Below are 15,000 nucleotides of genomic sequence, written 5' to 3' on the forward strand. Positions count from 1 at the left end.
TGTGATGCCTTGTGTCAACTTTATTGCATCCTGTAAGTTTGGTGTAGACGTTTTATGCAGAAAATAAACTGACAAAACATAGTGACACTTTATATTTGTTTAAAAATTGTTTGAAAACAAAACGATATTATTCACCAACCGCCTCCGAGTGCAAATAAACAGAAGTCTAGTTCTCCTTGATGTAACCAGTGGCCCAGTCCAGTGTTTTATTGGTATTTTTGCATATAAAAGTATCCTCATCACAGGCCCCTCACTGTATGGGGTTTAGGTGTGCTCTGTGTTCAGGTATGGCAGTCCCATGTTTGCAGTGTCAGCAGATTTTTACAGGATGACAGGATGCAGAGATTTAAGATTATTTATTCTAATAAAAGGCATTGTGCTTTGTATGCCTACAATAGCTGCCACAAGTCTACATTGTCACACCACCACAAAAGCAGAATTGACGTTCCTGACTACTCTTTTCTCATTTTACAGTCCCTGATGAACTGTTGAATATGGGTAACAGATTCTGAATGGAAGACACATTTCTATTCAATGGCATTCATCATTTTGGACTGACTTGGTATAATTCTTGAAAATGTTCATTATTTTATCTTATAATGACATTTTAAATGTACTCTTTAGGGCGTAACAAAGCAGGGCCCCATTGCAGTTATGTGATTCATTGTTCAGTCCTGCCTCTTTGCTCCTGAAGCTGTAAACTTCCTCACACCCTTTACCTGTGTGTCACATTTCAAAAAACACCCCAAAAAAACAAACAGAGATGCCTTTGCCATGCAAATCCAGCCACTGCATTGCTTCCACCCCAATGTCATTGACACGTTGTTGCACATCAACATGTGCATTCTGTGTTCAGTCTTGCCTGCATTTCACTGCTCGTAAAGCAAAAAGCTGTCAGTGGTGTATTTATAATGTCGAGGTTAACAAGCCCTGCTTGGCTTGACACGCGATCTGCCACCTCAGCAGCACCGTGCAACGCTGCCTGTCCCAGCCACCTTTTGTCTCCATCCTTTACATCTGATTGCAACAGCTTAATGCAGCTTCTACATACAGTACTGAAAAGGCACGACCCACAACACCACATTAGGAACAACTCTCTGCTTGAACGAACAGGCTTCTGAAATAATTTATATCCCACCCGTGTTCTGTGCGTTGTGTGTGATGGGACTGTGTATTCAGATGGGACGCTGTGGGAGATACGTAGTGGCTGTTATCGTATGCAGACAGATATGTGGTGTCACATAGAGCGTGTTGCTTCTGCGTCTTACCTAAAAATCCTCTGAGAGACTGGATTAATAATAACATTCATACATTTCTTAAAGGAGTAAAGAAGTAATTATTTGTTTTCCAAAAATACATCTTTTGAAGATACATATGATGAACCATAACGTCTGTCCTTTCTTATGTCCAAGTAATCTAAGTCTCCCTTTAAATTGTAGATGTATTTAACTAACACATACTAACACAAAAAAAATCTGATCTCACCATTGATATCTAAAATAGCTTATTTTCCTTACTTTTGGTAGTTGTGTTGCATGATGGGTAGGCATTGGGAATGTGTTAGGTGTGTATATGATATTTGTTTAAAACAATGTGTCTATGTTGTTGATGCATGCAGTTTCACAGGTTGTGTTTATGGATGGCTGTTTGGGGACAGTTTAGTCTGCACTGAAGCTATTAACAAATTCATTGTTTACCCAGCCTATACCATCATACTAGTGATAGTTTCAAAGAAAGTAAGCTAAAATTAATTTGTGTGTTTAACGAAATATGTTGAATGATCAAACAAAAAAACAAGTAAACAAGCGGAAAACAACATGTGTGTAATGACCCGACTGCTTGGGAGGGAATCTAATCTAAAGCTACTTTATAATGTGTGTAAATATGCTAGTAAGTATGTATTTATGTACTGTACATGATTTATTTATTAAGAAATGTGTATACATTTTCACATATGTATTATGCCTGCAAAGAACACATGTCAAATGTGAAAGAATTGGGATTTTTACCGGTTCATCGAGAGGAAGTAGTCATCATCTCTCCAGCTCATATATTTCTTTAATGTTTTAGAATGAGTTTGTGACTGTTAAAGCTCTTGATCTATAAAAAAGCCACTGTACTGCTGCCTGCACTGACTGAGCCTGTGCAGCAGCCTTGCTGTCACTGTGCCATCGACCTGCACCGCACTGGATCTGTCCGTGGTGCTGATGCTCATTTTCACAGCCTAAATCAGCTTTCTCAGGTTCAGGGTCAGCCTGTGTGCATTTATCTTTCTCAGAGGAAGTGTTTAAACTGCAACCTTTGAGAACTGAGAGGAAGTATATTGCTGGATTATCTCTGATCTCATACTGCAGGCTTTTTTTTTCACGCTCCACTACTGGCCACAGGTGTGCAGGGGAGAGACAGATGTTCTGTGTTACAATACGCCAGTTCAGACTTTCACATATGTCTAAAGTTGTTAAGATTAGTTACAGCTGCTGCTGCTGCTGCTGCTTTACTCGTTGTGAGTTGAGAATCTTCCCATACTTCTTCTGCAGCGTAAATGCATCAATTTGGACTTGGCCATAGTTGCTGCAGTATTACTCCAGGGCAGGTACATGCTGAAGGACTGTCCTGGGATTAGAGCTTACTGGAACCTTCTGTTTCACCTATTGCATTGCCATCTTTACTTTTCTGCCTTTTCAGTTTAAAGGAAAAACTGCATTCTGTTTCTCAACACATGCAAAACTGTACTGCCTCTCATGTCAGCGTTTGTGTTCATCTGTAGCACTTAGTGAACGGCTTAATGGAGTAACATGTTAGAAACAAGTTGCTGGTTGAATGAACAACCTGTTTGGAATATACATCACAACCCACCATCTCTCTACTTTTTGTTTCATAATTAATGTACTCAAGTGGGATGCAGAAGCAGAGAAAACACACACCATACTGCTGTATAAGGCCAGCTGTATATCACTAATGGTGTAGCTGTTCACATCACTGAGTAAGCACTTATTCAATTCCACCAATTCAGACTGTGTAATAGTGTCAGTATACCTAATCTCTGCATTACTGTCTCCGTGAAGAAGGATAAGCTTGAGAAAACAGGACTATCTGATTTCACTCTGTTCTTCCCGTCCAGCTGGTTACAACAGTTTAATGGCGTTAATCCAAACTATGTGCAGTTGAGAGTGTCCTAATGTCTTACTGGTATATCAACCGTGGGTCTCTGGTGTAGTGGGGGACAATTTTTGCACCTGTGCCCCTCTGTGCTTCTTAAGATTTTTAATGGAGCAAATTTAACACCTATCAAGATATGTCAAGGCTATATCAGGGAATAATACTTTAATCTGCATCTGTATGACTTTAATTTCCATGTCTCTGAGTAAAAGTAATATTATATTAACCTTCATAACCTAACACTGTTTTCTTTTTTCATTTCTTGTCAGCTGGTTACATCAGTGACTACATCAGCCCCGTCGTGTACGATGGTGAGAGTGACGGTGGGATCAAAGTGCCCTCCCCAGACCCCCACTACGATGGTATCCACAGCGACTACGGGGCCCCTGACTCTGAGTCTCCCGACAGTCCTGACTCAGAAATCACCGACGGCTACATCAACGGAGACGCTGCTGTGAGCGAGGGTTACACAGTCGATGCCTTCTTCATCACCGACGGCCGCTCGAGGAGGAAAGCTATCAGCAGTCCCCGGGCCATCCAGAGGCACACGTGCAACGAGTGCGGCAAAACCTACGCCACGTCTTCCAACCTGAGCCGGCACAAACAGACACACCGCTCGCTGGACAGCAAGCTGGCCAAGAAATGTCCGACCTGCGGTAAGGTGTACGTGTCCATGCCCGCCATGGCCATGCACCTGCTCACTCACGACCTCAAGCACAAGTGTGATGTGTGCGGGAAAGCGTTCAGTCGACCCTGGCTTTTGCAGGGCCACATGCGCTCTCACACGGGCGAGAAGCCGTTCGGATGCGCCCACTGCGGGAAGGCCTTCGCAGACCGATCCAACCTGCGCGCTCACATGCAGACCCACTCGGCCTTCAAGCACTTCAAGTGCAAACGCTGCAACAAGACCTTCGCGCTCAAGAGTTACCTGAACAAGCACTACGAGTCTGCCTGTTTCAAAGGCCCCTTCTCTCCTCTCGGCCCCCTGGATGCATGACCCCCTGCATAGATGAAACAACGGACAAAACTGCAGACATAAATTACCATTATCCTTACAGACTGAACTGCAGTCACAAACAATCTATTTTTGGTCAGAATGTGACCTTGCTCTCTCTCCTCCCCCTCTCTCACCCCGCCCACCCCCCACTACCTTTGCTTTCCCTCTGGGCCTGTTCATGATGATGAAGATAGCACAATTTTTTCTCCTTGAGATTTGCCCACTTAAGGATTTAACTGATCTACGCATGCACTTCCTCAAAAACTCACCACTTCCTCCTTCTCTATCTGCTCTGGATGGAGACAATAATACTCACACAGCTTCCTTCTGGCATTTAGAGACAGTATGGCATCATATATTTTGGGACACTGATGATGATGATGAGGATGACGACAAAGACAATAGTAAGCCTATAGCTACTGGGTTCCTCCCTGCACTGAAACGCAGTGGGAGAGTTTTTTTCTTTTCATTTTGTTTTCTAGGGGAATAATAGAATGACAGTAATAATTATAGTAATAATGATGATAATAATAATGTTCTGCTGCACCAAGTGACCATATTCTCTCCACTACTGAGGTACAAATACTATTTATTTATTTATTTATTTATTTAATTTTAGCATTATCTTTTTTTTTTAAATCTGTTGTATGTTTATACTTGATTTGATAATAATGATATGATACCGTTAACTTATTTGTTGCACTTTCATTTCTGTATATGTATGTAGGATGATTGCCAACCTCTTTCTATCACTACAGGCCAAAGCATATGTCACTTTTTTTAGTACTATTTTTCTTATTACGTTGTTTACCTTTTTTTCTTTTTAACATTATTGCATGCAAAAAAAAAAAGAAATCTATGCCAACATCATAAAAAGCTTATGATTTTCTTGCCAAATTCCTATAGATAGAACCTGAGGGCAATATTTTTCTCTTGGAGCCTCCGTAGGACTCCTTAAAAGCAATAATCACCTAATGCATGGTATTTTATGATGAAGTTATGAAGTATTACCATACTGTATAGCAGTTAAAATCAGGTATGTTTTACTTCACCTATAGTCATGAACAGAAGAATACTAATATTACAGACATCAGGGAACATGCCAATGTAGTGTTAGAGAAACAAAAAGAAAAGTCCTGTCTTTCCTCTCTTGTTATGCACTGCCTGCCTCTTAGTGAGTAGAACTAATGTAGGATGTAGGCTAGAGAGGCTGGGATCAGCTGCCTGCTGGGTGTGAGGCCTATTGTAGGATAACTATAACCCCAACAGACCAATGCTTGGCTAATTCTAGCATGAAATAAGCCTGCTAACAATAACCAGGGGAGGCCTAACTTTGGATTAGGCCTCTCAACATGTTACTCAGATTGGATCATTGGCCATTCATGAGAGTTCAATGGTTTATTAAAGGTTCTGGGTTGTTCAAATGGGACCTGTTGTAAACAATACAAAGAAATGCTAAAGTAAGGTTATTACAGCAATCAGATTGGAGAACTTTACAATCCCAAAATGATAGTAAGCACACAGTACCTAGCCACTCTCAATAGGATTTTAATAGAAAACCAAGTCAAAGTTTGGTCCATTGTTGAAGTTGGACCAAGGACAACTTTAAATGCAATGCATTATTCAACTACCCTTCCAGTGCACTTCCAAACCATAAAGCGTGCATTCTTAAACCACAGAAAAAGCATGCACTTCAGCTGGATGGTCCAACTGCAGCTTAACTGTTACAGTCCACTAGATACATTTGGCCAATTCCTGATTATTCTGCAGTAGGCCCCATTTAGCCCTACTGGGCCGATCATGGGCTAACTCTACGAGCGATGTACCTATCGACAGGCTAACTCTCATTAACCCAAACCCACAGACGGTTTAACCTTTGATCTAGGTGGCCAATACCAGTGTTGCTGAACCCAGTTCTCTGCAGCTCAGAAACCTTTTTCGACAGACTCATGGAGCTTCCTGAGAGACAGACTGACACAGATCCGCACAAAACCTTAAGTGTTTGTTTATATGGCATATGTATTCATAACTTTGTGTAGAAACACATGTACACAAGTGCATCAGTGCATGCACACACAAGCAAGCACACAGACCCTGCTTACGAGCTGTTGTGAGAGATACACAGGGAGAATCTGTCTACAGTCAAGCGTCCAACATTTGAAAAGATATTGGATTAATATTCAGATGTGAATCACTGATAAATGAAGTTTGGATAATTGCAATGCATCCTCAGGCATGACATTACTGATATCCAACACCATTTAGGGTTTTAGGCAAAAAAAGAGACTCTGCACTGATACATGGAGCCATTATCTAATTCCATTTACGTCTCAGAGATAAAGTTAAAGGACCTGTATGACATCAAAGGCTGTCAGATTTGTTCTGAAGTCAAAAGGTCAACATTTTGTTATGAAAGTTTTGTGTTGCAGGAGTCGATACAATCTTTAAGTCTTTCACAAAGAGGCTTTTTTAAATGTAGCTCACAAGTCAGGGAGAAAGAGCCATTTTTTGTTGTGACTGGAGCAACATCAGTATGAGAGTCAGCACATTACAGGTCTTATCTCTCTCCCTGATGGGTGAACTAGATTTGAGCTGTAATTACTCGAATTGTATCAGAGAGCTTCAACTTTTAAGGGCTGAAATTTCTGTCTTTTTAGCAGGGATTTTAAACTCTTGGCCAAAATAATCACAACAACTTCACATATGAGTAGGTAAAAAACATTCAATTTGGTGCTTCAACACAAGTTCTACACAAATACAATCCCGGATTAAAAGCACAAGTTTGGCAAAGAGACTATATATGCAAAGAAAACAAAAGCATTAGTATATTTTTCAAACCAGCTCGGAGACATCGACCCTTTGTAGGGATATGAATATTTATGAATATCAAATATATTATTTTAAACACCCTCTCTAAAATCGCATTATTTAATACATCTGAATGAGAAAAAAAACTAAAAACCACTGAGAGTCTCTCTAACAGCGATTTCTCTGTTTATGCATCGGAAATTGTATCCTTGTGTTTTAAAACTCTCTGCAACTTTGCACTGAAGTCTAAACCTCTTAAGGGTATTTGGCTGAAGTTGACGTTGGGTGGCTGTCTGGTGGTTTTGAGACAGAAAAGCTGTGTGTGTGCGTCTGTCTGACTGTGTGTCTGTCTCTTGGTGAGCTCCAGGTCTGATCTCTCTAAGCACTTCCATTCTAGTCATCTCCACCTTAAAGAAAGTAGCACAATGAAACTAACTAGAATTCAGGTAGAGAAGAATTAAAAAACCTTGTACTAGCTTGACCTCTCTTCTTTTTTTGTATTTCCAAGTTAAAGAATGACGATTACCTAAAAAAGAATTTATTGCAAGAGGGTTTGTAAAGAATCCTTTGGATTGAGACATTTTTACTGCTGTATAGCGATATCTAACTCACCTTATTCTCAAGAGGTTTGGCTCTCTGTTGCAGAGACGGGATCTCCTGGGTTTTTTGAGCCAGAATTCAGACAATGTAAGCACAATGAACACAAAGCATTTTGTGGCACTTCATAATAAAGAATAATCTTAACCAACCAGGGCAGTTTGTCATAGTTTTGTGTCTTCTCTTGTTTTAGTAAAGTCCTATGTAAATCAACGTGAATACACACAACATAGAAATTAGGAGCAGTATTGGACTGTAGATATGCTGCACTTGAGTAGTGAGTAACATTGTTTTTCACTCCTTTTAAAATCTTTTGACCCCTATAATGTACCTTTGTTTAAGTAGCTTTTAAAGCAATTCACCGGAATAAAGTATGTTTACTTTTAAGTCAGGAGAGTGTTCATTTACATAGAATAACACTCCACTCTGCACTCCACAGCCCATACTTTGTATTAGCTTAGTCAATATTGTATGTTTAAAGAGGGACTGGGCAAACACTGGTGTACAGTGTGCTCATTAGCACTCTTTAGGCTGCAAGCTATCTACCAGTAATGGGCTGCCTGGATGGCGAAATACAGCTGTGTGTTCATTCCATATTTTGACATTTAGCATAAGTTAAGTAGGATATATTCAAGCCCCTTTGTTTCATAGCTTAAGTATTCATCTTTAACTTTAATTATGGAATGATCAAAGTCAAAGTTTAGAAGAAAATAAAACTTGTTCTTTGGTAGTTTTAACTTCTAATCTTTTATTTTGTCACATCATCTAGACTCTATACTACCACTGCTGTTCAACTGCTGCTCAATACACTTAACATTAAGAATATATCTTTCTACACACACACACACACACACACACACACACACACACACACACACACACACACACACACACACACACACACACACACACACACACACACACACACACACACACACACACTATATAATACACACAGTGGTGGTTAGAGCCAAATAAGATGGTGATAACATAAGAGACTAGAAAAAAGTTTTTTCTTCATTACTGTAAATTGTGCCGGCACAAATCCAACTTTTTCTCTTTTTCAACTGAATTGTTTTTTCCCCAATAACAACAATAAAACGGAAACACAAGCCCTGATGATGCTTCTGTGTACTGGCAGAGAGTCACATTGTTGTTGTGTTCCAGCATATAGAAAGATACCACAGGTGCTCTGTGGGGCTGCGGCCATGTTGGCTTCCGGTGACATTTCAGACATGCAGCACGGGAAACTGACCAACTAACCTTTAATTTGCAATGACTTTGAATTAAAGGTGACCTGGACAGGCATCGTTTCAGCTGGACCTCACCTCAAAGCAACAACCTTTTGTGTAATTGGCAATTTGGAAGAGGCTTTATTGCTGGTTATTGAGCTCATGACAATTTGTAAAAGTACACAACCTATACCTAATGATATCCCCTGTCTTCTCTTTACTTTTGTCATCACCGAGCCAACTTTTAGCGATGTCATTCATATTTAGAATATCGTGTTATTTGAAGTTGGTTTGTATGATCATCTGTTACATTATATCATGCAGTGGGTAGCCCATCCTCGAGTGGAGTTACAGTCCAACCTTGATGTTAACTCCTTGTGCGTGCAAACAGTCAAAATCTATTGTTGCTATGCCAACACTGGTGGTATCTAAGGCAATAAACTATCTACAGTATCTATAGTAGTAAACTATCTGAACTGCCTCAACAAAGACACAATGCAGCACTCTGCAGCTTTATGAAGTACAGTATATTTCCCAACCCTAACCAGAAAATTGGTTTCACAGCAGTTGCAAAAAGATAGAAATGTGGCTGCCCACGTCTATGAATCACCTTCTCCTCCCTCCTGTCTTCAAACTTCTCCCTTTCTCCTCATCTTTCTCTTCTCCCTCTCATCTTTTCACCTCTGCTCCACCTCCCTTTACATCCGGATTTCTCTCTCCTCCTGTGTCATATCTTTTTCCTCCTCCCTCCCCTATCTCCATCACCTGTCTGCTCCTTCCTCCCATATCTCTCCCTTCCTCCTGTGTGTTCTCCTCCACCCCTCTTCCACCAACCACCTCTTCTTTCTCTCTGCTGCCAAGTCAAACCAGGCCATCAGGCCTTTGAGGACCTGAAAGTCATTTAACTCCTGGTAGATAATAAGTCTTAGAATATAGCTCCTCTCAGATAATAAGCTTTATCACTTGATTGCTCTGCACACTCCCTACTGTCTTTAGATTCATGTCCAGGGACCTAGTCAGGCGAATCACACAATTTCCTTCCTGGCAAGTCAAATTAACACTGTGTGTGTGTGTGTGTGTGTGTGTGTGTGTGTGTGTGTGTGTGTGTGTGTGTGTGTGTGTGTGTGCGTATATCAAGACTACTCATTACAGGGAATGAGAGATTGCTGAGGGTGCAAAATAAAATCTAACCTGCCAAAAGGTTAGCCACCAGTAGTGAATGTGTCTGGTGGAATTAGTTAAGATATAATGGTCCACAACTGTGACATGAACCTCTTTATTTAACCTCATGCTGACTTTAATTTTAAACGGCTTTGATAGTCCCTTGGAAACTTCTGTTCTGGACTCACCATCAAACACCTATCTCCAAACCAGTCCATTATTAGCATTTTACTTGATCATCAGCTAGTGTGGGTTGATAGATTCTTTAAAAGAATGATTAAATGATGTCTCTATACTCAGTCAACACATATTTTACAGTTGAAGAATTTGGCAACTATTAAGACATTTGGGGGACGTTAATGAGATTTGATTGTTTCAGAGACGAAGCCTGGACAGCCTTCATTTTTTGGGACTTGACTTGCCCAGAAAAGATCAAGATGATCTTTTCTGCACACAAGCCTGTAATGAGTTAAAACACCAGCGATGTAACTACTGTAAGCATGCCGCTGTAAGTAAAAGCTTGTTTTGGAGGTTTTGCTGATGCAGGTGTACAGAGAATTATTGCGATATGGAATTGAGACATAAATAAACACCGACAGTACAAGCGTCTTTATGAAACAATATCCACATTTGTTAATCCTCCTGAGTTAGAGAAAGCGAAACTCTACAACTTAACCGGCTCATTTAGGCTGAGCTGGTTGTCCCGGTGACACCCAGTTTCCAGGGCCACATCAGGTGTCAGAGAGCAGATGTTTAACAATGTGATGTCATGGCTAATAATGATGACCTCAGACTTGTCTGTGATTAGCTGTGGGAAATGTTTTGCAGGTTGAGAAAGCAGAAATTTAATGAGCACATCAGTCATCCTCTCTCTCGTTCTCTCCATTCCCTCGCCTCTCATTGTGTCTCCTCTCATTCATGTCACTCCTCCTCCACCCAACCTCTGTGATATTAGGCAGAGCAGTAATAAATCCAGCTTCCTCTGGGTTACATGATGTCATCTGTCAAAGCAGGCATCATTATGTGCTTTATGAACTAAGTCATGCCATGCTGTGCTGGGATACCACATATCAATTTTGACCCGGTCGAACTGATATTAATATATCAGCTTTGTAAATCACTTGTCCTGTGTTCTCCCTTGAGAAACAGGAGAAACCAAAAGGGAAATATTTATCTCCGGTCACACTGACTAACAGACAGCAGCCATCAACTGTACACAACACAAGAGCCACAGACTCTGAACAAGTTTCCCGCTAAAGTCTCCTTTGTTATCAAACTTACAAACATGAACACATGTCTCAGTGCAGCCCTACATATCATTCAAATGCTATGTACAAAAATAAAGTTTTACAGCATCTTCAGCAGCATAGCTGTTCCTCCTCATCACAATTTGCAGACACAGGCACACATTCTTTCAAAAATATCCAAGAGCTACTCCTATAATCAAAAAAGGGATGTTTTCACAATGCTTGGTATGACCCAATATGGACATGATTAAAATAAATTGCGCATAACATGTGCATCTACTGTACATATTATACGTGTGTCCTTCTTCATTTGCTGCCGAACAGTAAATGGTAAAATATCTGTATCAGCGTAGCCACATCTTCAACTCCCACTCCAGGCGTGCTTGATGTTGAGAGTGAAGCAGTGTAGGACAGAGCTGTGAATGTTCTCACCAGCTCTCCCAGGCTATTTGTAGAGATGGCAGCTGTCATCAGAAACATCAACGGGCTGAAGACAAATGCTGATCACAACTCTGGTAGGTGGAGGTGTGGAATTACGGGGAGAGATGTTGAGCAACGAGATTGAGGTTTCTCAGTCTTTGTCTCTGTATTGCAAGAGACTCACCTTTTCAATTAAAGATTTATCATTGTGTGATGAAATGTTCAGCAGGAAAATACACTTGTCTGGTACAATGTACTCAATATGCATTGTGCAAATATGTATTTGCTAGAGGAGATGGTATTGATCTGTAAAATAACAAGCTGGTAATTGGAAAACCATTGATTCCATTCATTTTTTTCCTCTTTTTCTAATGCAGACTGCCGTAAACAGACAACAACATTTATCATTTTCCTTCCAGACAGCTAACATACTGTGCTGGTAGTTTCTCACATTCATTTCTGTAACACCTGATGTCAGAAAAACAACAATATTCACATTTACAGTATCTGCTGGAGGAAATAGCATCGGTGCTGCAACGAAACCTAACAGCCAGAGAAAGCCTTCCTCTGGATAAGAAAGATTAAAAAGATGTCAAAGCTGACACTATTTCTCACCTTAAAAATAGCAGCTGCATGTAGCTTTTGTAGCAACATGCTTTCTAAAGCAGAGCTGTTAAACTGGTTTCTACTCAGTCTGTTACCAGAGACAAGATGACAGGTGGACTTGTCTGAGAGCATGTGTAAGAATAACTTAATTGCATGTGCCCATGTGTGTGTGTTCAAATGTGTGCATGCTGCGTGAAGGCATGAATATTTGTTCATCAGTGTTTGGCTTCCTGCGACGTACCTCACCTGCAGCTGACGAGTTACTGTTTCAGCAAGAGGATGTAGCCACTTTAAGGCCAGCTGCAGGGCCAGGAAATAGACCACATCATTTGTCCTACAAACGATTTTGTTATTCATTCAGCACAATGTGTTATTTTAGTGACATTCATATAGATAAGACTACTAAAAGAAACACGTCACACACACACACAAACACACAAAACTTGTGTTATTTGTAGCTCCTAATTTGATACTTCTGGGGTGCACTGCAGGCAGCAGATTTGAAGCGTCAGCAGCAGCGCTACCTGCGCTTACAGTGACAGGAGACATTGATATGTTTTATTTATTGTTTAGTGGCCTGTTGTTAAGTTTCCTTCACTCCGTTGCAGAAACCTATGAACAAACAAAAAACAACTATAGTCTCTGAAGTTCCAAATTCAAACTACAGTATGTTCAAGGTAGATGATTCAAAGTTGATTATTGCACCCGTTGATGCTATATGTGCACGCTAAGACAGATGGCACATTGAAACAGGTTTTGTGTCATTCAGTTTGTAAGGCTGCTTCTGTTCTACTAAAATAATTATGCTAATATATTGTTTTCAAAAGTCGACAGGTTTATGAGCTCAGAACATCAGCAGTTCACAAGGTATTACTGTGAGCAGTGCAACAACAACAACAACAACAACATATAACTGTTGAGCTGGTAAAAAAACCAATACTGTAGCCTAGTTCAGTCTGACCATTTAAAACAATGGTTATGCATTGAGATTTTGTATGAAAAGGCTTTGCAGTTTGAGCAGTAATGAGGAATTGCTGGGAAAACTAATTCCCCTTAACAAAAACGAGCAGTAAATCTTGGTGGAGTCAACAATAAAAGCTTAGCGTATAAGGAGTAGGTCGAGGGAGCTGTACTGTAGCAGTGAACTGTGTTGGCTTGCAGCAGAGGGATAGCAAGGACTGTGATGCTGTGATGTACACTTGTATGAGTATGGCTGGATGTTTAGATCAGTCTGCTGATAGCCAAGCAGCTGATGATGAGCCACAGGTGTTGAAGCACGAATGAAGAAGTGGATGCCGATCAGCTAATGCAGTTGTTCTGCCTGAACCAAAACAGCCCTCCATGAAATTATGACCAATAAATTGACCTGCACTACAGCTCCTTTCTAGTCTTCCGACCTCTCAAAGTGCTGTAAATTCCCCCATTCACCCACACATTCCTACACTGATGGCATAGGCTACCGTGCAAAGTGCCACCTGCCCATCAGGACTCACATTCACGTTCGTATTCACATTCACGCAACAATGGCAAAGCCTTCGGGAGCAAGTTGGTGTACATTCAGACTGAAGGAGCCGGGGATCGAACAACCGCTCTAACTCTGATCCACAGCCGGCACACAAAGCAGTGCCAATGACAACAACATAATGTTAACACTTAGTAAGATTTGCTTGAGTCATGGAGGTCATTGGATTACGCACACAACAAAACACAGAAAATAACGAATTATTCATCGTGTCTCTCAAAAATTTATAGGCATCTTTATTTGACTTGGACTTTGGATGAGAGCACGGGCCTGCCTCTGAGCTCTGTAGCTAAGCAAATACTAGAGAGAGAGAGAGAGAGAGAGAGAGAGAGAGAGAGAGAGAGAAAGAGAGAGAGACAGGGAGAGAGAGGGAAGGAATGAAAAGAGAGAGGGAGAAACAGAGGTGGGGGAAGGAGAAAGGAAGAGAAAAGGTGGGAGGAGAAATGAGGGATAAAAGGAAATGAGACAGACAACGAGAGAGAGCACTTAGGGAGTTGAGTAGAAGAGAGAGAGAGAGAGAGAGAGAGAGAGGAGAGAGAGAGAGAGAGAGAGAGAGAGGAGGATGAGAGGATGGAGGGATAGAGGTAGCTCAGGGAGGAGAGGAGGGAGACTTGACCCAGATTGGGAGCCTAACAGCAGCAGCAGCAGCTGAGTGAGCCGGTGAATGTTTAATAGCGCCAACCACTTGCACGCTGACGCACACATACATGCACACGCATACACACACATACACCCCCCCCACACACACACACACACAAAACACAGAAACACACAGACACTGTTGACTGTGACTCTTGTTGCTGGAGTTCAGCTCAGGCCTGTTGAATAACTGTGGCGAGGATGTGATTATCTATTTAACCGGAATAGAAAAACACACTGTCCAGACATGCACTGGATTTACTGGTGGTGGTCAGTCAGTGTGGCTGTGGGAGAAGTCCACTCTCTGTTCTGCATCAGCGCTACAGTGATGGGAAATGTGAAAACCCTCCATTCAGCCTGAATGTACATGTTTACCGTGTATCCACGTGTATCCACCACGCTACCATTACAATTTTGTTGAATAACACAAACTTAATCCTGCACACAAATAATTAGAAACTCTAATGTATTCTATTGGCAAATGTTTGGTCCTCTAACATTTGTTAATTTATATAAATATATTAAATGCCTCGACAAACTTGAACAGGATACCTCACTTCTGCCTCGCATCTGTCCTGCAGCAGCACTTCACTGGATGCTGTTTAATCCTGC

At 41.1% G+C, this 15,000-nt stretch overlaps 1 protein-coding gene across 1 annotated transcript in view; it reads left to right on the forward strand.

The window, feature by feature from the left end:
• Nucleotides 1–4,156, forward strand: part of LOC129110186 (transcriptional repressor scratch 1-like) — a 5,231-nt gene extending 1,075 nt beyond the window's left edge. The window contains exon 2 of the mRNA XM_054622377.1: nucleotides 3,429–4,156. Coding sequence (XP_054478352.1) covers nucleotides 3,429–4,156 — 728 coding nt within the window. The remainder of the gene's footprint in view (nucleotides 1–3,428) is intronic.
• Nucleotides 4,157–15,000: the final 10,844 nt, after the last annotated feature.

The sequence above is a fragment of the Anoplopoma fimbria genome, chromosome 20 (genome assembly GCF_027596085.1).
Source record: "Anoplopoma fimbria isolate UVic2021 breed Golden Eagle Sablefish chromosome 20, Afim_UVic_2022, whole genome shotgun sequence".
Lineage (NCBI taxonomy): Eukaryota > Metazoa > Chordata > Actinopteri > Perciformes > Anoplopomatidae > Anoplopoma > Anoplopoma fimbria.